This window comes from Sinohyriopsis cumingii, unplaced genomic scaffold, assembly GCF_028554795.1.
Source record: "Sinohyriopsis cumingii isolate HCF-2022 unplaced genomic scaffold, ASM2855479v2 utg001770l, whole genome shotgun sequence".
Lineage (NCBI taxonomy): Eukaryota > Metazoa > Mollusca > Bivalvia > Unionida > Unionidae > Sinohyriopsis > Sinohyriopsis cumingii.
Window position 1 is genome coordinate 821,987 of NW_028316047.1, and position 27,156 is coordinate 849,142.

The 27,156-nt window shown below is 39.5% G+C and overlaps 1 protein-coding gene across 1 annotated transcript; it reads right to left on the minus strand.

Moving 5' to 3' along the window:
- Window positions 1-2,378: 2,378 nt before the first annotated feature.
- Window positions 2,379-26,787, minus strand: LOC149771576 (perlucin-like). The gene is made up of 5 exons (XM_089948346.1): window positions 26,742-26,787; window positions 26,240-26,334; window positions 23,435-23,525; window positions 4,939-5,182; window positions 2,379-2,412 (listed from the first exon to the last, which is right to left on the minus strand). Exons 1-5 carry the CDS (start codon window positions 26,785-26,787, stop codon window positions 2,379-2,381), a joined length of 510 nt encoding a protein of 169 aa, XP_089804472.1.
- Between the last annotated feature and the right edge of the window lie 369 nt (window positions 26,788-27,156).

Here is a 27,156-nt window from a genome sequence, read left to right on the forward strand (position 1 = left end):
TCCAGTGTACGTCTCGTACTGTCATGGAATTGTGTATGAGTTGTATCAATATGAATATGTTGTCAAAAATGTACTCGTGTGCTCCACACAGTCACATTATCCTAACACCAGGCCGACCAGTCCTAACACTAATCTCTTAACGATGAACGCACAGCGAGGTAGCTGTTAGAACCAGTTTTGTAAGTCTTTGATCTGACTCAGCAGGGGATAGAACCCACGCCCTCCTGCATGCGGGCGGACGGTCTAATCACAAGGCTACCGGAGCGGTTTGTTCAAGGTAATTCACTCCCATTTTCTCGGAGTGATATAACCAATAAAGTGCTTAACGGGTCATTAAAACCAACATAAACAGTAACAAATCAGTCTACATTATCTCTTTACAAAGTTTGGTGTCCTATTTGTCCTGACTTTTCCGTTCCATGTCCGCACAATACCCTTATATATCATTGATAAATTTCTAAAATAATATTTTTTGTGTGTGTAGCTTACTATTGGCATTTGGATGCGATATTGTCTCTTATTTGACATCTACCCACTTTCATTATTTGCCGCTAAGATTCGAGTGACATTAATATCCTTACACACACACACACACACATACACACACACACACACACACAGATAGATAGATAAATAGATAGATAGATAGATAACAATGGAACACAAAAAACAAGTGTTTGTAAAATTCATCAAATCATTTTTTTTCCTAGATTAAAAAGGGAAAACTTAAAAATGAACATAGAGTATTGTGAGTTAAATCCCAAATAGAATTTAAAGTTGCATCACAAGTCTACATGAAAGAAGTTTCAATTGAATTCCAGTGGTATTCCGAATATATTGCAATATTCAATGTTTGTCTGCCCGTAGTCTCGAATGTACTGGTATCTAAATGGTCTGTAATGTGGCATTGTACTGATGATCCTTTGAGGTGTCACACTAATACAATCCAAAACATTCTTGTCTGAATTTGTCTTTTTACTAGAATTCCAAATTAATGATTTAATCTAAGAAGTATTAATGAGTACTATGAAATACAGGTAAATAACTAAATAAATCCACCAAAATTAAATCTGAGGACGATAATAGTACCAATTCTGCTATGGATATTAAGCTAGGAATGAATAATCCTCATGTAAACAAGTTTACATACCTCTCTACTTGACCTAGGTCGAAATTACTGTTTTCTGCAAATACTCTGTCAACGTAATGGGAAATTGCTATTATGACGCATTATGAGGTCAGAATCAAGACTATTTTAACTCCAGTTGAAGGAAACGTATTTATAATTATTGACGATCTGAATATTTAACTTTAAATATTGAGACAAATAAGCTATGTATTATGTTGTTTACAAAATAAATGTTACTCGTCAGGTACATCATTAACTTGTCAGTGGGTCCCTAAGTGGCCGAGTGTTCTAAAGCGGTCACCGTTACGGATAACTTCCGTCACATCTCTGTATGCTTGGGTTCGAGTCTTGGACTCGGCCGATATGGGTACGTGAGCAAGCTTGTCAAAAGCCTCTCTTCGGTCGGTGGTTCTTTCCGGGGTATTATCGGGTTCTTCCTCCACCATTTATACTGGCCGCCATGTATAGCATATATTGTGCTGACAAATGTCGTTAAGATAAATGTGTTTGATTTGCAATTAATAATATCGACCGTACGATATAGTCTATGCAATTTGTTCAGTTTTGGGTAATGTGCTGTTATTTCGACCTTTGAAATATAAAATAATAATACTGCCTTGCCACAAACAAGATACTTGTACTAAAAGCACTTTTATTTAATTAAAATCAAACGTCAACTGTTATGTGATTGCTGAAGAGGAGGGGGAAATTTAAACTTTGCCCAGTGTCCATGCACATGTAAACCTATAATATGCTATTTCTTACGTGAACATACTTAATGTTTCACCCACTCGAGATCCGGTATTTACTCATTTCAAGCAAATACTCTTTATACCTTTCGGAACCACTAAACGACAAGAAATACAACAGTTTTCGTGATGAGACTTCCGAAAACTGTATTTTCATCTAAATACGCAATATTACATTATGATTGAATTAGTAATATTCCATGTTGAAGCCATAATAAGCAATATGAATTTATAATAACCAATTACGGTATATTTCAGCTCAGGTTTGATGCTGAAATTTTACGTTTCCTGTAATTAAAGGAAATGTGTAACCTTGCGGTTTGTCATATGCCTTATTGGGTACAATAATAATACGGAATTCAAGCCTAATTATTTTATTTAAAATTTGCCTCATCAGAAGATTCCAAATTTATCTCCTTTCGCAAAATTCATAGTGGTGATGGAGATAATTGATTCATGAAGGTTTATTGATCATGAATAAATGACTTTGTTCCACTTCTTTATCCAACAATCTCCTGATTATCTCCCCCGGCACTGAAAATGGAAAGAAAATATATTAGCTACAGTGATACAATAATTATTCAAAACAGCACATATTGACACAGATGATAAAGGCTTTGCCCCCTTTCTATAATTGTATCACCGCCATTGTTAATTACTTTGACAAAGCTTATTCCGATTTTAAGGTTCAATGATAGACGTACCACATTATTCATTGTGACACGTCTATAGTTAATTACTTTGACAGAACTTACTCAACTTTTAAGGTTCAGTGATAGATATACTCCATTATATCATTGTATCACGTCCACTGTTAATTAATTTGACTGACCATTACTCAAATGTTAAGGCCCAATGATAAACATACTCCATTCTATAATTGTATCACGTCCATTGTTAATTACTTTGACAGAACATACTCAAATGTTAAGGCTCAGCGAGAGACATATCATGAGACAGTTGAAGGTCATTAAGTAGTTGAACCGTATACATTATAAGGTATTTTTTATCACTCCCGTCGTATCTGTTTTGAATATTACATAGAGAAAATTCCTTGGCTAACGTAATGTAACCAATTTATATTCAGTAAACGATATAACGTCTTTATTGCAACTCGTTTCATTGTCCGTTCATTTGCAAATGGAATACATTACCTATCATAATTAATCCAGGCGACCCCATTATAATGTCCATTCAATAATAGTTATGTTCCCAGACACATGTATTGGCGTAATCTTAAACTTCAGAATCTTCATACTAAACACATGACACATTGCAGTTCACTTAAAGTTTATTTTTAAAAATTGTAATTGGATTAACTGCTCGTAGAAGTGGACATGCAACAAATACACAACACTTCTTTTTGTTCATCGAACTGTTTCAGTCCCACACGTCACATTGAATAAAAATAAAACTTCTTGATGGAGATACAAAGCTTTCTTATGTCGGAAACTTCGTATTTTTGATACCGTTAAAATACAATTAAAATGTCGTAAAGATTTACTTCAGTGCAGCTATTACCGTTACACTCACAGGGGTATTTACTTGACCGAGCGGTTGTCCAACCCTGGCGTGATTCTCGCTAGAAGTCATAAGTTTACCCAAACTTTACTACCAAAGACTTCCATACCACTTCAGTTGTAAATTAGAAAGCCCGACATGTCCATTCTATACCTAAATTTTACTCTAATTAATGCAAGACCACATATAAAACAACCTGCCAAATATATCTCAACCACACATCTGCATGGTTTATCTTCATCAAGTTTCCGTGCCGCCAACCGTTCAAGCCTTAGAAAATGTACGAGTATCCCGTAAAACTGGGAAATATTTTAACTCCGCCACCTTAAGCCAGTCAATGTATGCTTTCCATGCACATTTCGCCAACATAACTGCACCACATATGCCCCCATGGCGGCATAAACGGTATCTGACAGGTCCCTTCTTATTTATTCACTTGTGTAATTCACCGGTTTCCTACCGTAAATACTGCCACTGCAGTCCACCACCAATGTACACCACTAGATTTTAATACGGACTATCTTACTCCAGGGACATGCGTTCGGATTTGGCCGGAATTCAATGCTAGTGATACATGGCATCACGGAAACTCACTAACACTTTACTCCTAACAATTGGCTAATTATTTCGAGCTAGGAATATTTCCATTGCGCCGAATGCCAATAATCACGCAAATAATCACACAAATCTAATAATTCCCTAAAACGGGGCGCTATAACCAAATGCGCATACTCAATATTTATTACATTACTAATACGCATGCGCTTCTACGGGTCATGAACATCTGTAAACAGCGATTCTCTTATTGCCCAGAGGATGTTTATCGATTCTTTGAAAGATTCTCTCTGTAAGAAAGTGATGTTCATCCGTAATCTCGCTCACTTTTGCTGTTCCTATTTCCTTCTACCTTCTTTTAGAACTCTGTCAATTTAGTTTACTATACCTTAAGATGAATTCCTAATTTTATCTTCTTTCATTCATTTATCATCTTTGTTACGAATTCGCTTGATTTCATATTTGTGCTACCGCTTTAATGGCCTAGTGGTTACAGCGTCCGCCTCAGATGCGGGAGGTCGCCGGTTTGAACCACAGTTGAGTCATACCAAATAATTATATAAACAAAACTGATACTACCAGCTTCCTCGCTTGGCGCTTTTTTTAGGAGGTTAGTGTTAGGACTGGTCGGTTTGGTGTCAGGATAATGTGACTGTGTGGGACATCATGGTACATGTATGAGGCACGATGCCCTATTGTTAGACATCACTATAAACTGCCACACTGCGGACATCGTAGTGATATGAATAAACAATAGTTAAAGCTACGTTAAAAATGAAAACACACACTAGTGCACATTTACCCTCTATATTGTACATACTGTAATCCTTAATTCCAAATTTATGTAACAGAAAATGTGTTTAGACTAAACTGAAGAGAGTAGATTGGAAGGAAATACAGATTGCTCGCTATGTTTTACGACATATTGATATGAAAATTACAATACAAATGACGCAAACAAATTTGTTTGTTTTTTTCTCTCACCTCGCCTCGCATATTAAACCATGTCTGCTGTCACAAGGATAATCGTTGTATTGGCCGTGATTTCCGCTAAAGCTATTCATCAGCTCCAAACAGTGCTCAGTGTCTCCGGTATTGTCAGGCTGTCCCGGGTACCAGTTTGTATACAACATGGGCTTCGATCTTCCGTCTCGTCCCATCCACCGCCATTCGTTCTCGGCCAGTATGTCGGATCCGTCTATCCAGTGATGTACATCCTTCGTGGGTCCTGTGAATAAATAAAATATTCATTGCAACACAGAGACTTATTTCATTTAAACTTGTTTCTTTGTTTGTTCCTTGGAATAATCACGGCATATGAGGAGTTTGGTTGCAAGTATAGTAACCGAATGTATCTGTATAAGAGAACCGGTAGTATGGTTCTATTATAAAAAGGATGTTTGCTCCATCCATGATACCAATTACCCAACCAACAAACCCCCATCCTGCAAAGAAAATTAAACAAAAACACTGTCATGGTCATAACAGAAAAGGGTATATTACTCCTAAAACTATAGGCACAATGCCATTTTGATTCTGTCGAACGGGGGTTATTCTGCTGTTACACTTTGGTTGGAACCGAGTCTTCACATAAATATATCCAAGATCGAAATGATTTCCTGTCAAAGTACTGCCAAAACGCGAGCTTGATGTTTAAAAAACGTGCACACTACCTTCGAGGTCGGTATGTTGTAACTAAGTAAATGGTTCACCGGGAGAGATTTGTAATACGATTATCATGATTACCGCAAGGGTAACCATGCTAAAAAAAGTATGTTACACAGCATATTAACATTCAACTTGTGTCAACCAATATGTTTTAACCCTCAGTTTGGTATGGGACTCTCTGGATTTTTGTGGACTATGGTATAAAAACTGGCATGGTTTGACTGTAAGTACTGAATCATATTTTTCCAGAGTTGCAATACAAGTGTAGTTTTAAATCACATATATAAATCGCTAGGTGTTCAAGATACCAATAAATGCGCAAACAGACATTATTAAACTAACTAACGATCTTTGAAAAGAGTTTACTATTGAGCTAGGTCACTGTCTACTAAGAAGGAAGGAAGAAAGGCAGACAGGCAGGAAGGAAGGAAGGAAGGGAGGGACGCAGGGAATCAAGCAAGAATACAATTACATTAAATCAATGAAATATAGCTTTCAATGTTCAAAATATTTAGAAAACAAGCAGATAAACCATATATGTGGTTGTTGTTGTTGTTGGTGTGGGGTTTACAGCTATTATTCAGCACACAATATAAATGGCGGCCAATATTAATGGTGGAGGATGAACCCGAAAAATCCTCGGAAAGAACCACCGACCCACGAGAAGCTACTGGCAAGCTTTCTCACATACCCACATTAGCTGAATCCGAGACTCGAACCCACGCAAATAGAGGTGAGATGGCAGTGATCCCTAACGGAGAACGCTTTAGACCACTAGGCCACTCGGGGCCCCCATACCAGATCTAATTAGCCATATAAAACTTAATAGCAGATTAATTAACTCGCCACCTAAGTAAGCAGTTAAGTAGCTAACAAGCTCAATAATTGCTAACTAAATTTAAATCAGGAGTCAAAGATAAATCCGGTGAGAGACACGGCATTCTAAGTGACTCGCAAATACGGAGCTTCCAATCTCTAAAACCTTTTGGGTAAGTTACCACTCTGATGTTGAACACTCTCTTTCAATACCAGCAGCAGAGGGGGCGAATCGGACATTTTGTCCAATCGTTATTTTGCTTAATTATTACTTTCTGCACTCAACGATCTAGTGTCGTCAGCGCCTGGTAAAAAAAAAAACGACGTCGTCGTTGGGGGATCGTCCAAACGTCATTTGGTTTAATTAACACCTTCTGCGCGCCGATCCCCCAGCGTCGTCAGCGTCCGGTAAGCACATCGACGACCGTGTCGATGTCATCGCCCCCTCTGCTGCTAAGTGGTTATTTACAATGAAAATTATTTACAACTAACCGAATATTTGGTCAAGTCCGATACGATATCGTGTCCGAGGATCATGTAAATTTATCGTTACAAATCCATGTGGGGTCGACTGAGCATGACTAAAAAAGTTTCGAAAAACATTAAAGTCCATGTCACCGCCGCACCATGTCTGCCAAATATTTCGTAGCGTGTGTGTATCAACGCCGTTGAATACAGCAAGAATATTACAGTTATCTCTGATTACTTTTGGAATCTGAGTGTATCGTTGAGTGACATATATCACGTCAGTGTTTTTATGCCTGCCTCTGGAAAATATCCTAGCTGGGTTCTTTTGATTGTCTAACATAACATCATCGTACACGACTAGATTGTTAACGTCGCCATCAATATCATCAATACCCGGTGCATCATTGATATCCGTAATAAACTCAATAACATTCTTTTTAGCGATCGCTGATGCATTCTCGTTGAAATCTTTCAACACCTCGTAGCATCGTTGATCATCTACGCTAGGAGCAACCAAATACAACTTATCCCACTTCATCCATCTCATTATTAAATTGAGTAACAATTGCGTCTTGCCGGATCCAGATGGTCCGATGATAATCATCCGGATCGAGTTTGGTAACGCTGCAACATGCTTAACTGGTTCTCTTGTTTTAGTCGCCGAAAAATCAATTATATTCATATCTCTATACATAAATTATGGATCTATATTGTGTGAAGTGTAGAGTGCGTACTGGCACAAATGATATGACAACCGTTACGACAAGAAATAACAGATCGGCGCTTACTGGTAAGTGTGTACAATGCGGTACAAAGAAATTTAGATTTATTTCTATTAGACCCGGAGATGTTTTAAAAAAAAGCGAGGAGGTGACATCGCAGCCAAATTGGCAAAACTCCCCGGAACACCGTGGGCAAAGTATCCAGGAGAAAAACACCTCCCAGGATATAACTACTGTGGCCCCGGAACACGATTAGATATTAGACTCGATGATCAAAATCAGCCCAAACCCGGTGAGTATCCAATAAACGCTATCGATAAGGCGTGTCATGCTCATGATGTTGCTTACAAAAGTAGCGATCTGCAACAGCGTCATATCGCGGATGTAAAATTAATTCACGCGCTAAATGCTATTCCTGATAAATCCGTCAAAGAAAAATTGGCCTCATGGTTGGTAAAATCGGCTATGAAAGGTAAATTAATGATTGGCGCTGGTAATTAATAACAATCATCCAAGAAAAACGATGGATTCCATCTATTATTCTCCGAGAGGATACTGGAAGGGGAAGGCCGCAATTGGTAAGCTTGCAAGCGCTGCAAAGGTAACAAAGACCACTGCGGCTAATTGGTTATCCAAACAGGCTATATGGCAAATCTATCTACCACCGCCTAAACAAATCAACTTCTCGCGCTTTGATGTCAGCGTACCTAATGAAGTTCATCAGGCTGATATACTATTTCTACCGCATGACAACGGTTACAAATACGCGCTAACCGTAGTTGATGTTGCGAGTCGATACAAACAAGCGGAACCGTTGAAAACAAAGTCAGCAACTGAAGTAGCCGATGCGTTTGAGCGGATTTATCGAAGAGGTCCTCTGCGCTGGCCAAATCTATTACAAGTTGATCCTGGTAGTGAATTTCGCGGCGCTGTTTTATCAACGCTGAAACATCATAGCGTCGCGATACGACGAGGTCATACTGCGCTACATCGTGATCAGGCAATTGTTGAACGATTCAATCGGACTCTCGCTGAACGGTTATTTGGATATCAATACGCGAAGGAATTCATTCAAGAAAAACGATCTCGTGAATGGGTCAAAAGGTTGCCAGGTGTAATTGCAGCGTTAAATAACGAGATTACCCGAGTAATCAACATGAAGCCCAGCGACGCGATTAAATACGAGTATATACCCGGAAATTTAAAAATAAATAGCGTTTCTAAGCCGATTCTTGGCGATGTCACTGTTAGATATCTATATGAACCAGGAGAGCTTGAAGGCGGTAAAAAAAGGGCTACCGATCCTATTTGGAGTGTTACCACACATAACATATCAACGATAACACGATCAACTGGTAGACCACCGATCTATAGACTGGATTCAACTGCTCCTCAGCGCGGATTTACACGCGAGCAACTACAAGTGATACCTAACGATACTCAATTACCCCCACGTGGTCTTAACTAGCGCCGTTGCGTCTATTGCACTCAAGACAGGTCAACCTCACATTGTTTTTGACATGACCGAGATTGTTATCAATCCTATCCACGGTAAATTGGCGAGTGTCTTTATCCGAATAACGCCAACTCATTATACAATTGCAACTCGCGCAGTGATTATTCTGTTGTTGTCGTAGCGAGATTATTAATTCGGCATCAATATCAAAACGCCGCTGTTTTTTTTTATCCTGTTGGCGGTAACCCGAGAGTTTTCTATCAATGACGCTTGCATCGATGGTGACTTTGTCGCCGGCTTCGTCAGTGACTCCGTCACCGGCTCCGTCAATAACAATTCTTCGAAGCTGATTTATCCTTCGTACTCTGGACACTGCAAGATAGACTAGATTCGACCATTCGATGCGATTATCAACTATCCAAACAATTGTGTCCGTGATGGTTAGTCCCTGCGAGGAATGTATTGTTGTTGCGTATCCTAGCGTCCACGGGGATTTATCAGCACGTAGCGCGTCCTCGACGACGCTGATATCAACGAGCACGATATCATTCAGCACGAGAATTTGTTTTTTTGTCCCCGACGCTGTCGGGGCTGGAATTTCAACTTCAATGTTCTGCCGCCGTGTATCCGCGGGTCTATAACATAACGGCACTGGACTCGTTGGAAACTTTTCCTTATGCAACGTAAACAACCTCCGCTGAAGTGTGTCTCTGACTATCTTTCTACTCGCTACAATCAAATCATTTGGTCTCCATGTTTCAAAGAATTCATTTAACGGCGTTTCCGGAATCACCTCGCGGATTATTTCACACTGAACTCTATCCGGCTGTAATCTGATTAGTTTTTTAACCTCGCGCAGTTGTTCATCAAGTGCTCGGTAATCAGTATCGGTTTCTTCATAATAGTCCACAAAACCCTTTAACCAATCATGTGGACCCTCGCCGACAAATGGTGGTGGTTGGCCATGGTCCCCACACATGATTACCGCTGTATTCGTGCGCAGCAACCAATCAAGAAACATTTGTAAAACATCTAACGAAACAGTACATATCTCATCCCAAATGATAACCCCAGGAATAAATTTTTCCCCCATTCGATCAGGAGTCCACTCACCGCCGCTGTATCGAAAAAAGCTGTGATAAGTAACGGCGTCAACATTTCGTTGTTTTATCTCTCGCGCTAGTCTATGGGTCGGTGTAAGCACGATTATACTTGCCCGCGTTCGAAATAATTCAATTGCCCGAGTCGTCTTTCCCGACCCGCCACAGCCGCTTAAATAAACCGTCTTGTGTCTACAAATTGGATCAGAACACGATGGTGCATTAGACCATTCTGATAAATTATTACCGCGTAGGTAATTGTTCTCAACGATGACATTTGCTGACGGGGAATAATCGCGTCGTATTTCATTTTTAATTCTCCATGTACCCCAACTCTCGTCCGGACTAGTAAACTCGGCTACGTTTCCCTTATACGCTACGTCTATATAAAATGAATCAACGGCTACTCTAACCGCGGTATCGGGGAATCTATTTATCATCGAGAATAAATTGATAGCGGCGTAACCCAGCATAGACGCCCTCAAATGCGGATATGCCGGGCTGTCTCCATCGCTGTAGGTAACAACTGTACCCAACTTTGTTCCATTGGACAAGAAAGCTGTTTTGCAGTTCACGTATCTATTTTTCGCCACTGCGTCCTTGATTACGAAATCATATTCTGCGTCATCTATAATCAGCCGTGAGCAATATCGTTTGTAGTCGCAGTTTTTTCCACCTTGTGTGAACTTACCAATTATTCTTCTACCGAGATCTTTTGCCTCTCTGTTTCGTTGGTTGAATATCTTTTTGGACCATTCGATGATATATTCCTCGTCGGCATCGATGTGTTTTCTGGACTCGTCAATTATGCTATCTAGACGCTCCGGTTCTGGTAACCAGACTTCAGTCTGCGCCCGGTATGATATAATCGCGTCACTGACAATCAACGAAACTAGCATTTTACAATCAATCATATACCGTAGCAGCGCTATTGGCAGCCACTTCTTTTCAGACATGTGTCTACCGATCCAAATATAGCAACAGCGATGAAGTCCTGCCGCGAACTCAAATGATACTATGCGAGCGAATCCGGTTAAATCAAAATCAGGCAGTGGTCCATTAATAGCAACACGAGTCATTTCATGACTGGGGTGTCCAAATCGTCTAAAGTACTCGGCGGCGGATCCATACCCGAGAAAACTCGCTGGATAACAGGCAACCATATCAACCGAGATCATAGCGTCGCGGTTGTATTCAGTGTTCCATAGTCCACCGTGATAGTATTCCAAACAACTGGATTGTACATCTGGTAAAAATTCCTTGCGCGTTGGTCTCCACGCATTTTTCCTTGCTGCAACATGAGCTACAACCGATGGAATCGTAAAACAATTTGTTAGCAGTTGTTCATCATGCTCTTCAAATTCCATGGCGGTTTTTTTCATCCTGTTGTGAAATGCTTCAGTGCGATGTAATTCACCGTTTGGTCTTACAAACTGATCAAAGGTATCCGCATCGTTTTCAGCGCTGCGAAGTAACCACACTGATACAGGGTCGTTTTTACACAAGTAGGCAATAGCATCAAATAGTTTCCTCTCCGCGAGAAAACCATCCCTGGAGAATTCTTCTCCTAAAAATTCTTCGGGTATGTACTTTACTGTTCTATCCCGTGGAAATATTGTGATCGCGGGCGTCCATGCGTGTTCGTTATGATCAATAATTTTGATTGGGGCTCCCTTCGATTTATACTTCGATTCGTATAATACTTCACCGGTTATCGTTGTAACGGTTATTGGAAATCTCAGCGATGTTTCTAATCTCGCTATGTCGCTGATGGTCGCTCCACGCTCTTTTACGGTTAGTTCCCACTGGTTGATTTTGCTACGTCGTAAATCAGTCAATTTGTTTCCTCGACACGCATTTGTAAAATGCTCTATTATTCGTTCTGCTACACAATTTATCCCGGTTGACTGTTTCATCGGTTTCAGTTTTCCGATATCAGGTTTCTTATTTAACGGGTATATTCCATAAACAACTGCTGTTTCAGGATACGCTCGTTCATAGTATGGTCTGTCAATTCCGGTTAACAACCCCGGCTTGGAGTCGCGGCTGACAATGACTGTTTTCTTGTCGCTGAGAACCGGTTCAAATTTATCACGCATGATCCAATCGCCTGATTCCACCCGGACAATGAATTTTACTCTGAAGAAATACCTTTTACCGTCAAGTTGTGATATTATCATTGCTGCGCGGTTGTCGTTCATGGTAGCATCAACAATGCCATCAATTCGAAATGTTGACCAACTGTGAGATGCGCCATCACGCTTGAATTCATTGATACAATCGCGTATTTTATTCAACAGGGTTTTATCGTTTATTAACGCTTTTGGTGTGTCCTTGAGGACTCTATCGAGATTGAATTTAATATTTTTCCGGGGCTTAATTGCTGCCAATCTCTCAAACTCATCCATATAATTAAAACAAGTATTTAAATGAAAGAATATAGTATAATGAATCACTGCAAATGGTTGATGATTGGGTCGACAACCCCGTGCAATAAATCATGTAGAGGTGAATTCTGCGGATACCATTTACAAAGCGTTCGTAATGGTTCTCTTGGCCCTCTCCCGTGCTTGGTTTGCCACGTCGGTGTAAGAGGAAAATCACAGTTATGTATTAATTGTGGCGGAAAGCGATACAGGGAACTAAAACGCTATTATGACAAGCGAATTAAAAACGCCGTCATTGACCCTACCGCAGACTTCGTCATTAAAACCCCCCAAGACTACGTTGAAAGATTCATAATTAAACCAAATAATAAATTAGACAAGTAGTATTATTATGCAAATGGACCAAGAATTTCAGCCGCATCCCCTGGTCGTCAATTACGAGGCATCTCGCGACGGCATTGTTAGAAATCGTAGACTGAAGAAGCCGGTTGGTACCGTAAGTAATCAGGGGTATTTGATGTTTGGTGCCGGAAAAAAGAAGTATTATGTTCACAGGATTGTATTTGAAGCATTCAACGGATTAATCGAAAATGGGCTTGTTATTGATCATATTAATAATAATAAGACTGATAATTCTCTTACAAACTTGCAAGCTATCTCGCAAAGTCAGAATACCAAAAAAGGCCAAACCGGTAAATACCCAAAGAAAGCAAAACCCGTAAAGTCATTTGATACAACAACTCACGAGGAAAAAATATTTCAGTCGATGAATGAGGCAGGAAAATATTTTGACATTTATATCGCCTCAATACGATTTGTTGCAGAAGGAATACAGAATTCAGCGATCTCAAAAAAGACCGGACATAGAATTCGATTTTCATATATAACAGAAATCAGCGAGTGATGAAGTCACCGGCGCCTATGGCGCTGACGAGGTCACGTCTAACGAATTATTAAACACCTTCGGAATTGATACACGGGGTTTCATTTTTCTTTTTATTTAAAAACAAGATGTTTTATAAGAATAATGAATATCGAAGACATCAATAATATATTAGCCGAGATTTCAAAATTAAAAAATCAAGGAATTGAATTATCTGATGGTCTCGACAGTGAAAAAATATTATCCGATTATGAGATTATTAACGAACAGTCGAAACGGGGGCGTTTTACCCTGGCCCGCGAGTATTTTTTCATAAAACGATTACAACATACGATCAATGAAAACTTGTACCACAATGACGCAAATGCATTCATTGGACTATTCACTGCCGTTGAGATAATACGAAAAAAACTCGGACGTGTTTATGAACGACGCCGGGAGATTTCTAGTAAGATCAAAAACATTAGAAGGATTATAGACGAAAACTCCGGCGAGAAATTAGAAATTGCTTCGCAATTGCAATAATGGTAGGTGAATCACTCACTACTCGGCTAGCCAGAGAGCGGCTAGCGGCGCTTAAAAAGTTCATACCGTTACGGGACAGGATCCGAGAACAACTTCAAACGCGGCAGCAACTACAAACCGATTTTACTGTTGGAAGCGAACAACTCTTTGCCCCGGTAACTAAAGCGACCAAAGATGTTACGGCGGCAACTGTACCCGTCCTCGATGCGCTTGAAAAGATAGCGGCAGAGACAAAACAAACAAAAAAGTCTTTAGAAACACTAGCGGCTGCCGCAACACGGAGGCCACCACCACTCGCTATAACCGAACCACAAGAACCTTATGTTACAATGGCCGACGAGGAAGAACTAGGTGCTACTGCGAAAGAACCAGAAGAAGAAATACCGGAAGAAGAAATACCGGAAGAAGAAATACCGGAAGAAAAAGAGGGGAATATACCCCGTATTGTACTCAAGAAGAACACAATAGATCAAATTAGAGGCTTCAGCAACAGGGAAGAATTAATTAATTTTGCTGCCAACAATTTTGCTAAGAGCATACGAGATAAGAAGCATATCAATAGCGGTTACGAGAAAAATATAAAGTCGTTAAAAGACTGGGCAAGAATAGTGTATTTAGCAAGTAAACATAAAGATGCATTACCACATCGTAGTAAATCCGATTACGACGCATTCCACAAGGAAGTTAAGAGTATAACACCAAAAAAAGGAAAAGGATACTCTGTTGGTAAAGAATCCTACGGCGTTACCTGTCCTGGTAGTGTTCTCAGTGATATATCACGGCTAGAGGTACTAATCGGAGGAAAACGAGCCGGAAATAACTCTACGGAAATAATCAATGAGGCCGCTGATATTTGCAAGCGTTTATTTGCAGGCGGTATTATGGACATTAATGCATATCGAACGCTCATAGACGAGCTCGTGGATGATTAATTGAAAAACCGGTGTTTTTATAATAAAGATGATCATACACTACAACCACGATAAACCAGTACTCGTCTACGTGGTAAACTCGCGATTGCCTGTTTACCGCGCGTACTATGGAGATGGTCTCGGTAGCACCATTGCGGGGTTATTTACAAGAATGGCTCCAAAAGTAGCGCCGTTAGCCAAACAATTAGGAATGAAGGCTATTGATGTTATTCGTGATAAGGGAATCAGCGCTATTGGAGACGTTGCCGGAAAGGCGCTTTCAGCCGCGCGGGACAAACTAATGTCGTTGGTGAGGAGAAAAAAGCAAAAACCACCGGTGATGCCATCAACGACAGTGATGCCTGCGAATGTCAGTAAAGTGATAAATAACGCCGTGGAAGAAAAACTAGCGTCGTTGGTAAACAATAATCAAGATGACATCGCAAACATAATAGCGGGAAGTGGTTTAAAACCACGACGATGATTTAGATGCATCAGCGTATTATTAAATAAAATGTTTAAACGAACAGCTGACCCGGCGTTTGATATGGACGCACCAGTGCACAAGGATGATTCTGTCCGTAATTATCAATTTTATTCCTATCATGCAGTACAACCCAACATACGATCGCGAATTGAACTTCAAGTCCATGATACCAGTAAATATTTTTTACCGTGTGAAGCGTTTATTGAAATCGAAGGAGAACTTGTAACAGAGGCCGATACTCCTGCTGTACCAGCACCGTATCCAGATGGTACCAAAGTTGGCTTAGTCAATAACGGCGTAATGGCGCTGTTTGAGAGCGCAAAATATCTCATTGACGGGCGAGAGATCGAGTCTATAGAACGCGATGTTGATGTTGCTACAACAATAATCGGGCTAGCAAGATATTCAGACGATTATACAAGATCAGCGGGTCCATCTATGATGTTTGCAAAGGATACTAGAAACACTGCTGGAAACTCGCAATTTGTGGTAAGACGACCAAGAAATAATGTTAATAACAATGACGCTGATGTTGAGAATATGATTATAAACAGCGATCCTAATTTCAACCTCGGAGCTGCAACACGCATATCAATGTTAACAGGGGCGCGTAGATCTTTCTCATGCGCGATTCCACTGCATCATATATTTGGATTTTGTAGGAACGTGCGAAAAGTTATCTACGGAGCAAAGCATACCGTGGTGCTTGTGCGAAAAGGTGATGATAGAAATGCAATTTGGAGAATTCCAGCGGATCCTGCAAATCCAAATAATGACCCTGGTAAAGTCGTTTTAACTAAAATATTATTGTGGATGCCAGTAATGACTCCATCCATTACCACAGAGGCACGATTGCTATCCTTTATGGAGCAGGGAGGAAAATCATTACTAAGTTGGCTAACAACAACAACAGATACTAAGCAATCAAATATCAATGGTATATTCACATGGAACCTGGCATCACAACAAGGCATTTCGGCTCCACGTCATATATTTGTCGCGTTGCAGGATATGACGAGAGTTGATAATCAATTATCCAGCCATATGATATTTGATCGATTAGGCGTTACTGACGTCTCGCTGAGAATAAACGGTCAGCAGGAACCATCCGAGGATATACAGCTTAATTACGGTCAAAACCATATTGCACGCGTGTACCATCGGTTGCTGTCGTATATGAGTCGTGATCAAAACGTCGACACTGGTTTGCAAATATCACAATATGATTTCAGAGAACTATATCCGATCTATTACTTTTCGCTGGAACATCTTGATTTAACAAGACAGTCCGTCGTTGATATACACTTCCGAGCTAATGTAACTCGCGGCGTTATTGCTAATTATAGAGCTATTGCTGTCATCCTCAGCGATAAATCAATGCTGCTAGAAGGCGTTGGTGGACGAATGAGAATCGTTGATGCGCCAGTGGAAAACATGTAATTGAAAGCATAAACGCGTTTACAATAAAATGTCGTATAGTGTCGTCAGTGTAGAGTTGACTGATGGTCAAGTCAAGAAATTACGATCAAAGTCGGCTAAACAATGCGGGACCACAATAACGCTGAAGCCGTCACAGATGGCAGGTGGTAATCATAAGATATCGTTGACGGCGCGTCAAATAAAACATTTCAATAATGCGATGAAGAACAGAAAGGGTGTTCAGGTAGATTTCTCGGCCGCAGCGATCAAAGACATGGAAAAGACCGGTGGGATATTTCCGCTGTTAGCCGCGATTCCGGCATTAATTGCCGCGGCCGCACCAGCAGTGGCTAAGGCGGCGGCGTTAGGAGCCGTTGGTACCGCGGCGGGGATGGCATTGAAGAAGGCAACCGGGAAAGGCTACAAAAAAAAACGACCCGTGGCCGGAAAGGGTCTAAGACTACCGGGAACCCCGTATTCATGGTACTCGGGAAAGGGTCTAAGACTACCGGGAACCGTTTATTGACCCGGGGGTCAATGATTCCAATGTCTAATTTTGATTTAATAGACGCCGCGAACGCGCTAGCGATAAAAAACTTCAGAGGTGTTTTTATGAGGGATCAATTACCGGCGGCACCAAGGAATATTGAAACAGGCATAATTAACCTCGATGGGTCCTCCGGAGCGGGAACTCATTGGGTTGCATACGCGATTGATCCGCGTGCGATCGTCTATTTTGATTCATACGGGTTAGCCCCGCCGAAAGAGTTTATGCGGTATATCCGGGCGTGTTCAGCCCCGGCGTGTTCAGCCCGGGTTTTTTATTCCACGCTGCCAACACAGCAGTTAAGTGACCCACCAATATGCGGCCGTGAGGTATTGAACGTACTTGCGGCGATTTCATCATCGCGAAAACCACCTCATGTGGTTGTAAACGAATACACTAGTGGGGTCGTAGAGGCCCGGCGGGTTAATTAGAAACATCGTTTTTTTTCTACAATAACGATGATTGATATTTGGGGACGACCGGTTTCGGCGCTGAAAGAATCCACGGAAACGGCCGCCGCCGACATAAAAAAACTAATTGAGGATGAAATCGCTGATATGTTAAATTTAATCAGTGTTGACCCAGGCGAAATAGTTGTATTTCAAGACCGCCAGGGTAAATTGAAATCCGGTAATGTGTCACTGAATGATGTTTTAACACGACAGCGTGATGCCGCCGAGGACACTATCGCGTTATATACCGGCGACGGACGACTCAAACCGGGTGAACATATATCGGCGGTAACATTAGTCAAAGACGGTTTTATAAGGTTGGATAGATCGGTGACCGAACTTGACGCGCAGGTGAAAAAATCTGTCACCGAGGTGAAAAAATCTATCACCGATATACAACTCACTACCGCTAGTTTTTTCGGGACCCCGGCGGTAACCGAACCAAATCTTGCAGCAATAATGGGTGCTATTTTGGATTTTGCAACGCTGTCGGGCCAATTTGTCTCGTTACGGAAAAATGTTAACAGGATCGATGACAACTTTGATAAATTCTTTGGTTAAAAAAATACCAGACCGGATGAGATTACAACAACTATAAATGATATCACTGCGTATGGACAGGAAATAAAAACAATCAAACTTGATGTTGCAGAGAACAGAAATGGTGTAGACGTGCATGAACGGGAAATAGGAATAATCGGCGCTAATGTTGCAACGATCATAAATAATGTAGACTCGCATGGACGGAAAATAGAAACAATCAAAACTGATGTTACAACGATCATAAATAATATGAGCGCGCATACACAGGAAATAGGAACAATCAAAACTGATATTGAAGCGAACAAAAAGGGTGTGGACGCGCATACACAGGAAATAGGAACAATCAAAACTGATGTTGAAGCGAACAAAAAAAATGTAGACGCGTATTGGCGGGGAATAGGATTAATTAAAACTGATGTTGCAGCGAATAAAAAAGGTATAGACGTGCATACATATGAAATAGAAACAATCAAACTTGATGTTGCAGCGAACAAAAAAAGTATGACCGAGAATACACGGGAAATAGAAATAATCAAAACTAATGTTGCAGCGAACAAGAATAATATAGACGCGAGTTGGCGGGGAGTAGGAATAGTTATAACTGATGTTGAAGCGATTAAAGACAGACTACCGAGAATGGCAGAGCAACTCGAAAAAATAAAAACCCCTCATGAGAACATCATCAACACAGTATACACAATTCGGCATGGATCATTCGATTGGACTCTTACACAGAATACAGTAAATATCACCGCAACTGTTAAGGGCATTTATCGACTGACACTGGTTTCAATGATGCAGTTTAATATATTATCGTCGAGTTCATCCGGGTTTAACAATACAATATCAACAATTATAGACAAGGACGCAACTGAACCGTTTACAATTTATGCCGTTGATGGAAATTTAACCAGGGCAAACATTACATGGTATGTGGAATTTGTAGCGAATCTAAGTAATTAAAAACACTAGCTCTTTTAAAATAAAAATGACCACCAAGGAAATTGAATCAGAGGTATCACCGACGTCACATCAATATCGATTCGATACCGCAAAAGAATTTTCCGCGAACTTGAAAACGCTTTCCGAACAATACCGTGCAAAAATAAAAAAATACCGCCGAAAAATAACCGCCATCGACGCGGTCGTGTACTCGGTATCGGGTATAGTAGCTGGCGCCGGTGTTATTTTATCCACGATGACCACGATAACCCCGATCGCTGTTCCAATCGCTGTCTCCGCAATGACAACAGTTGCTGGAGTTGCCAACGCAATCACTAGGAAGATATCATCGTGTTTTCAGAAAAAACTCAACGAGTATACAGTAAAACATCAAATAGTATCCGACGCATACTCGAAATTATCCGGGTTGATCTCGTTATCGATTGATAATTTGTTCGTATCCGATGTTGAATTCTCCACGATGGTCCAGTTATATAGCTCCGCGATGTCAAAAATCGAGGATTTTCAACTGGAAGCCGAAACCACCTGGTTGTTAAAATTAGACACTAAAAACAACGAATAATAATAATGTCGCTGAACCCCGAAGGGTCTCAATTGCTTCAGCGGATCGCGGAGAACACCACTCCGGTACAAACAAATATGATATCGATAACATCAACGAAACCCGAATTTAGTGTGAACTTCCCATCGCCGGTTCCAGTGAAGGAAATAGCGCTGGCAAAATTGCGAGTATATCACAGTTGGCCTAATATCCGAGCGGACGCATTTAACGGACAACAACCTAATAACTCGCTGGTTTTTGCACGGACAAATAAACCCGATGGGACCCCAGACTGGGAGGAGGTTACAATACCAACTGGGTCATACCAAATAGAACAAATCAATAAAGAATTTCAACGCAGGATAAAATCAATCACAGGAAAGGAATCAAAAATAGCTATTACGGTTCATGAACCGACGTTATCGTCGACGATTGAAATAAGCACACCGGGGTATATGGTTGATATTTATAACAGTTCAATAAGAACCATACTAGGATGGCCTGAGAATCCACCCGCGGACACCCCCCCATCAACTATCCTCAGACACGATAACGGAGATGGTGGTAGGCATATTGCTCCATACAACGTAAATATTGCATCGGTGATAGCGATTAATCTAGTGTGTGATGTTATCGAAGGGAGTTACCAGGTGGATACCAAGCAATCAAATCAAGCTCAACAGGGGTATATCCTTTATTCGTTTTCACCAACAGCCCCTCCGGGATTTTTGATCATTGAGAGTCCGATTAATCCGGTCTATATGCGATGCCATGATCGGTTTTTAACGAGAATTAATTTCAGACTTACCGATCAGTCAAATAACCTAATTGATCTGCAAGAGGAGGAGTTAGTGATCACTCTGTTTGTAAGATCATAGCAGCAGAGGGGGCGATGACATCGACGCGGTCGTCGATGTGCTTACCGGACGCTGACGACACTGGGGATCGGCGCGCAGAAGGTGTTAATTAAACCAAATGACGTTTGGACGATCCCCCAACGACGTCGTCGTTTTTTTTTTACCAGGCGCTGACGACACTAGATCGTTGAGTTGCAGAAAGTATTAATTAAGCAAAATAACGATTGGACAAAATGTCCGATTCGCCCCCTCTGCTGCTATACCAGCACAATGCATAACAGAATTAGCCATTACATAGGAGGATAATGTTGCCATTAATGTAGTTAGCGTATCGCACAGTTTACTTCGAGTACAATAGGCAGACTTCCGTCATTTTTGTTTATTGTACAATTGTTTTTCAAACAGGAATGACGAGAAGGTAAAACTGATCCACAGTCAGTTAAACGCGATCAACGAGGACATACGTGGTCATTCGCGAGCTGAGTTCATGTTTAGTACAGATCGGTGTGTCCACTCGTCAAAGCTGATTGAGGCAGTTCTTTTGGCAGGGACTGTTCTTGGATGGCGGAAAGTTTGTGTCCTGGAGGATGATACAGCGCAGACTATTCAGAACAAGCTCTAATATGAATGTTTTGGACAGAATGGTTGTTGTTGTTGTACAGTTTAACGCCACTTTTCAGCACACGATAGGCTATACATGGCGGCCAGTACTAATGGTGGAGGAAGAATCCGGGAAAACCCCGGAAAGAACCACCGACCCACGAGAAGCTACTTTGGACAGAATGGAAAATATAGAGTATATTGGCACTCAGCTGTAAGATTTCTATTTAATATGTGCATGACCAACTCTGACATAGGATCACAGACGACGGAAGGTGCAGGAAATCAGTGAAGATGTTGAAATACTGAGACTAGCGGACAAAAGGGAAAGCTGAAAGAGAAGCTACTGGTATTAGAAAGTGAGCGCAGTGCTCAATCAGCTTTAAGTGATGGACTGCAGGCAAAAATTAATATACGGTATAGATGCCAGCGAGAAACGAATCAGCAAAAACATGTACGGAGAGGTTGTCAACCTCCTGAATAAAAAAACAATGATGCAGTTAGCAAAAGTACATATTCGTATCGTCCATCGCCTTTGAAAAGTTAATGTGTGTGTGTGTGTGCGTGTGCGTGTGTACCTGTGTATGTGATTTGGAATTTTTTACGTAGCTTTATCAATTTCTCAATCATATCGATACGATATATGCAGTATTACAGTTTACAGTGATGTCTAGCACTGGGAATCACGCCACAGGCATGTATCATGATGCCCCACCCAGTCATATTATCTTTACTGCAGGCCGACCAGTACTAACACTAACCTCTTAATGATGCATGTCACGCGAGTCATCAGTTAGTACCATTTTCTTTTATCTTTGGTATGATCCGGTCTGGGTTCGAACATACTACTTGCAGCATTTGAGACGGACGCTCTAACCCCTAGGTCACCAGAGCGTGGACGAATTAGGGATTTTGCAAACAGGTCCAGGTACATACATACATAGACACATACATACATACATGCATACATACATACATGCATGCATGCATGCATGCATGTATGTATGTATGTATGTATGTATGTATGTATGTATGCAAACAGACCAATATATTTTGTCAGAAAATGTACTTTGCATATAAAAACTACACAGGTGACATTTTTGCTGCAAAATGACAACAAAGCAAATAATAGCTTTAACTGAACATTGACTTCTCTTTATTTACCATTTACTCCATTGTAAAATATGTCTTATATTTGGCCGCCACAGTATAATAAACATTCATGTATACATACAGTGCTGATTCCATGGGTGTGTCCACTTGTTAAATTGTTTGACGATATATCCTGGCAATACCTGGTCTATGGCGGCTTTCATGAACTGCATAATATCTTTATAGGTCTATATAAACAAGTGTGTATGTAGATAAACAAAGGGCGTATATATATATATATATATATATATATATATATATATATATATATATATATATATATATATATTAGTGCTTTATAAATTGTTGCATATATGTACCTATACCTACATAGGTGGACAGCAAGGAAACCCAAAGTGGAAATGTTCGACTACGAAAATATTACGCATATGTTGGAACGACTTGACCCTTTGTACCACTCTCTTTGTCTCTCTGTCTCTTTATTACTTTCCGCTACCACCTCTCTCTCCCTCCCAAAAGCCTTTGTTGTGTTTTAAACTTACAACTTTGATCCACTATGTATCAATATTACATGCATATGTTTATCTCGAACATTGTTAACAGAGAGCCTTTAGCACTGTAACTGTATGTTGGGTAATATATGCAAAAACGAACGAAACCAATATTTTTAAATCAGAGATAATATGATTCAGATATAAAATGTGTAGTGATAAGAAAATAATAAAATAAAAGCATATTAACTAGAGATACTAACTCAAAACATATTAACCTCATCATTAACTATGTGCATATTGCGTAATACAGAAAATGATTTAATATATATCGTAAATGAAGTAAAGTCCAATAATCAGATGTATCATTAATAAAAATTAACGACACGACTAGATTTCTAACTACTAATAGTGCAGACTTTCGATCTACCTGTCTGTTAGTCTCTCTGTCTATCTGACAACTAAATATAAATAGTCATTTTTTAACTCAAACAGTCAATGTATCATCCTCTATGAATAATGTAAACATACCATGAATTCGCTCTATTATCCCCTTGATTACAGCGTGTTCGTTTGCATCATCAATGGCAGCCAGGTCTCCACCAATGACAGAACAGTAAACCTATCGCGAGAAATTAAGTTGCATGTCTTGCATTTCTGAATTTATTGCGATCTTCGCTATTTATGAGATAAGATTATCTAGAGCCGAAGTGCACTGAACTCTGAAAGTGGTTGTAGAGAAATAATAATTAAAATTTATCCCAACACAATTGTTTATTTTTAAAAAACAAGAAATTATTTGCAGAGGACCTACGTGTTATATATATATATATATATATATATATATATATATATATATATATATATATATATATATATATATATATATATGTATGTATGTATATATATATATATATATATCAGCAGTTAACATTGCAAAGTTAAGTTTTGATTCTGGAACATAGAAAATGACTTGTGTTGTAGAAGATGTATCATAACTAGTTAAGACAAATCAACGACATTATTAGCGACATTAACTTTAGTATGTGTTGGCTCTGGAAAGAGTGTATTTGTGTTTAAACTTAACATGTGTAGCCTATGGCAGGCAACCATCCACACGATGCGACAAGATCTTTTTAACCCCAGGGAAAGTAGATCAAGTATATATAGCAAGGTCACACACTTATGCTTCAGTGTTATTACAAATCCAGACGGAACAAATTTATTGGATTGGTGCAGTGTAGTCTGGGTACCAGTTACCTACGCGGACCAAATAGTTGTTATTATAACTCATTGTTGTTTCAGAGCGCCCCCCCCCCCCCCAAAGCAAATACAAAAACCCCACAAAAAGCAGTTATTATCTTATTCTGACATGTCCTGGAGACTTGCTAACAAGTGAAGACTATTATTTAGATTTGATAGAAGTAGCATTAATATCGAACATAAAAAGAAAATAATTTTAAGAAAACTTATTTTGTTGAACCTCTAGTCATTTGCGTAAGGTGACTGGTGCGACTAGGTCATTTGTGGAAAGGTCAATTTCATTAAAAGTATTCGAGGTTGTTTATACAAATATTATCATTTTATAAATGCAACATTGTCTATGATGTGTTTTATATTTTGTCTACAGAGTAGTGCCTAATATAACTGAAATGGTCCTGGTGCAACTGAACTTGTAATGTATGCGCTGGATTTCATAAACAAATGTTGCTAAGTAAATAAATCGTATAAAGACATATCAGAGTAGGAACACATTTTGTGTTCAATGTGTTTTGAGCAGTGTTTAGCGTACCTTGAGAAAATGCGTTTAAAGGGTTTTCTATTTCACTGGTTTTGTTAATATTATTTACGCATATATCTGATGTTGCTTCGGCATCATTAACGTAACTTTTAAAGGTCAGATCGTTGAAGTTATGTTAAAGTCGGTGAAACAGTGTATAGCGGTGTTAGATAAAGAAACTCGTTGGTACGTATATTTTTTTCCTTTAGCAACGTGGGTCATAATTGAATAAGGATCGTCGTTAATTATAGAGAATGAGCCACCTCATTGCAGGAACGATTTCTGTTCAGTTTGGTTAAATTGTGCCCAGCGGTTTGTGAGCTAAGGTCGTTTACTGTTGTTGTTGTTGTTGTGGGGTTTAACGCCATTTTTCAGCACGATAGGCTATACATGGCGGCCAGTATTAATGGTGGAGGAAGAACCCGGAAAACCCCGGAAAGAACCACCGACCCAGTCGTTTACTGACTTTCTATTTTGTTATAAAGGCAGACTTTCAAACAGTTGAAATGCAATTGTACCAAGATGGTCATTCTATGTTTATATTTTTGTAGAGTCCATTTAATTATGTGTCAAATTAGTAACAGCGGTTATTTGATGACAAATCGACCGTAATTGTATAAACCTGAATGTGTTTTATGCCAGGATGTTTTGGGTTTTCTTTCTCATCTTTTCTCTTTAAACATTTACAAACAGTGTGAAGCTGTTCTTGGGAGAAGATCCTTTAAATGATTTCCAGTATTTATAATGGCAGCAATATTGATGACAGGCGGTCATCAATCTTGCAAAACCGTAAATTCTTTCACGTCACGATATTTATGACCGATTAATACAGACAATATTGAGTCTATTTCGATTGCTGTTTTAAGAACCATTGCCGTCTTTTACAAAATTGAAGGTCTTCAGAAAATGTGTTTTCTATCTAATTTGTTAAATCCTGTTCAGCTGAATTTGAGAAGTCGTTTAAGGTTTTGTTTTCTCTTTATAGTCACTACAGTTTATTTGATATCAGAGCTTCATTATATGCACACATATGATGTGTCTTTATGCCAGAAAGCTTTCTTTGAAATCCGTATACATTATGTTGAGCGATTGTTAAGAAAAAAAATATTTTGTTTTATCTTTTCTCTTTTAAATTATTTTATTTTAGTAAATATTGAACGATGACACATACCACCTGCTAAAATATTGTATAAGCTCGCTTGACCCACTATGAGCTAGTAAACTCTTTTTTTCCTTTTCTGGACGGCATTGACTTAAATTTTTTAGATGCCCGGAGAGAACAATTAAAACATATCTATACACTGTATCAGAAAAGTTTTGAAAGAAGTAGAACATAGGATGCATCCAACAACAGATATGGATATTCACGAATTTGAATTTTCAAAACCTAATCAGTTTTATTGTTATCCTGTAGTACGTTAACAAACAGGTGCATCTCCTTTTTTTTAGGTGATTACGTATGATTTTAACATATAGGTGAAATTCGATAGTTCAATGTCATCAACTTTATGACTGAAGAGGACAACTAAACTAAAAATGAGATTGATATATTCTACCTTAGCCTCGGCCCAACTGGATGGAATATCCACCACTTTGTAGCATCGGTTTCCATGAATCTCAAAACCTTCTGGACAAGTTGCACTTGAACCTACTGTAAATACATAAACATATCATTCCCTCTACAGACTGCATCCTTGGTTTACAAGACTTTGAAATTAAGGAGAACTAGACGAAAGTGTTTCGATGTGCACCTGCACACTTACTCACAAGAACAATTTGTATAAAATTCCGCAGAAAGCTATACTAATGAACTGCAATGACTGTAATTTTAGTTAGCATTGAATAGTAGTAGGATTGTATAAAATAATTTTGAACTTTAAACCAAATATTGGTGTACTAACTCATGCAATTAGAAAAGGGAAATCCATTCAAGAGCGGTGCCTGTTCATATTCGAACTTGATTACCCATAAGTAGGCAATAATGCTGGTATATTTTTAAAGAGCAAGACATGGTAATAACATGTATACCCCCCCAAAAAAGAAGAAAAAAAAACTTACTATCAGCAAGAAAAATCAGAATGCATAACCCAAGAATGCCAGACATTGTCCTCCACTTATCTGCTCGTCAATGGTCAAGTGTTTCGTGTCCACTGCTCATGTTATGTCCTATTTAAAACGTGGGACGATTTTGTGACTCAGATCGTGACATCAGCAGGTACATAGTCCAGAATTTGTTTTAATTTAGGGCAACGTGTTCTAAACGACGGAGATAAAGAGACCTGGAACCACAGTGTCTGAGTTCACGATCTTACTGATGCGTCATCTATGTCACGCTGTGCATAAATTTCCAGTTATTAATAACAAATACTAATATTTATCACAGAGTCTGAAACATGACATTAATGTATTTCGTTTCAATATTTTTGTAGTATGGCATTAATATAATCAGTAACTATATGATTCACCAAAATGT

Bases quoted from the DNA above. Each gene is read 5' to 3' on its own strand.
- LOC149771576 (XM_089948346.1), bottom strand. From the start codon at position 26,787: ATGTCTGGCATTCTTGGGTTATGCATTCTGATTTTTCTTGCTGATA. The intron at 26,335-26,741 runs GTAAGTTTTTTT...ATGTATTTACAG, and splicing joins TCTGATTTTTCTTGCTGATA to TAGGTTCAAGTGCAACTTGT. The intron at 5,183-23,434 runs GTATGTTTACAT...ATTTATTCACAG, and splicing joins GATAATAGAGCGAATTCATG to GACCCACGAAGGATGTACAT.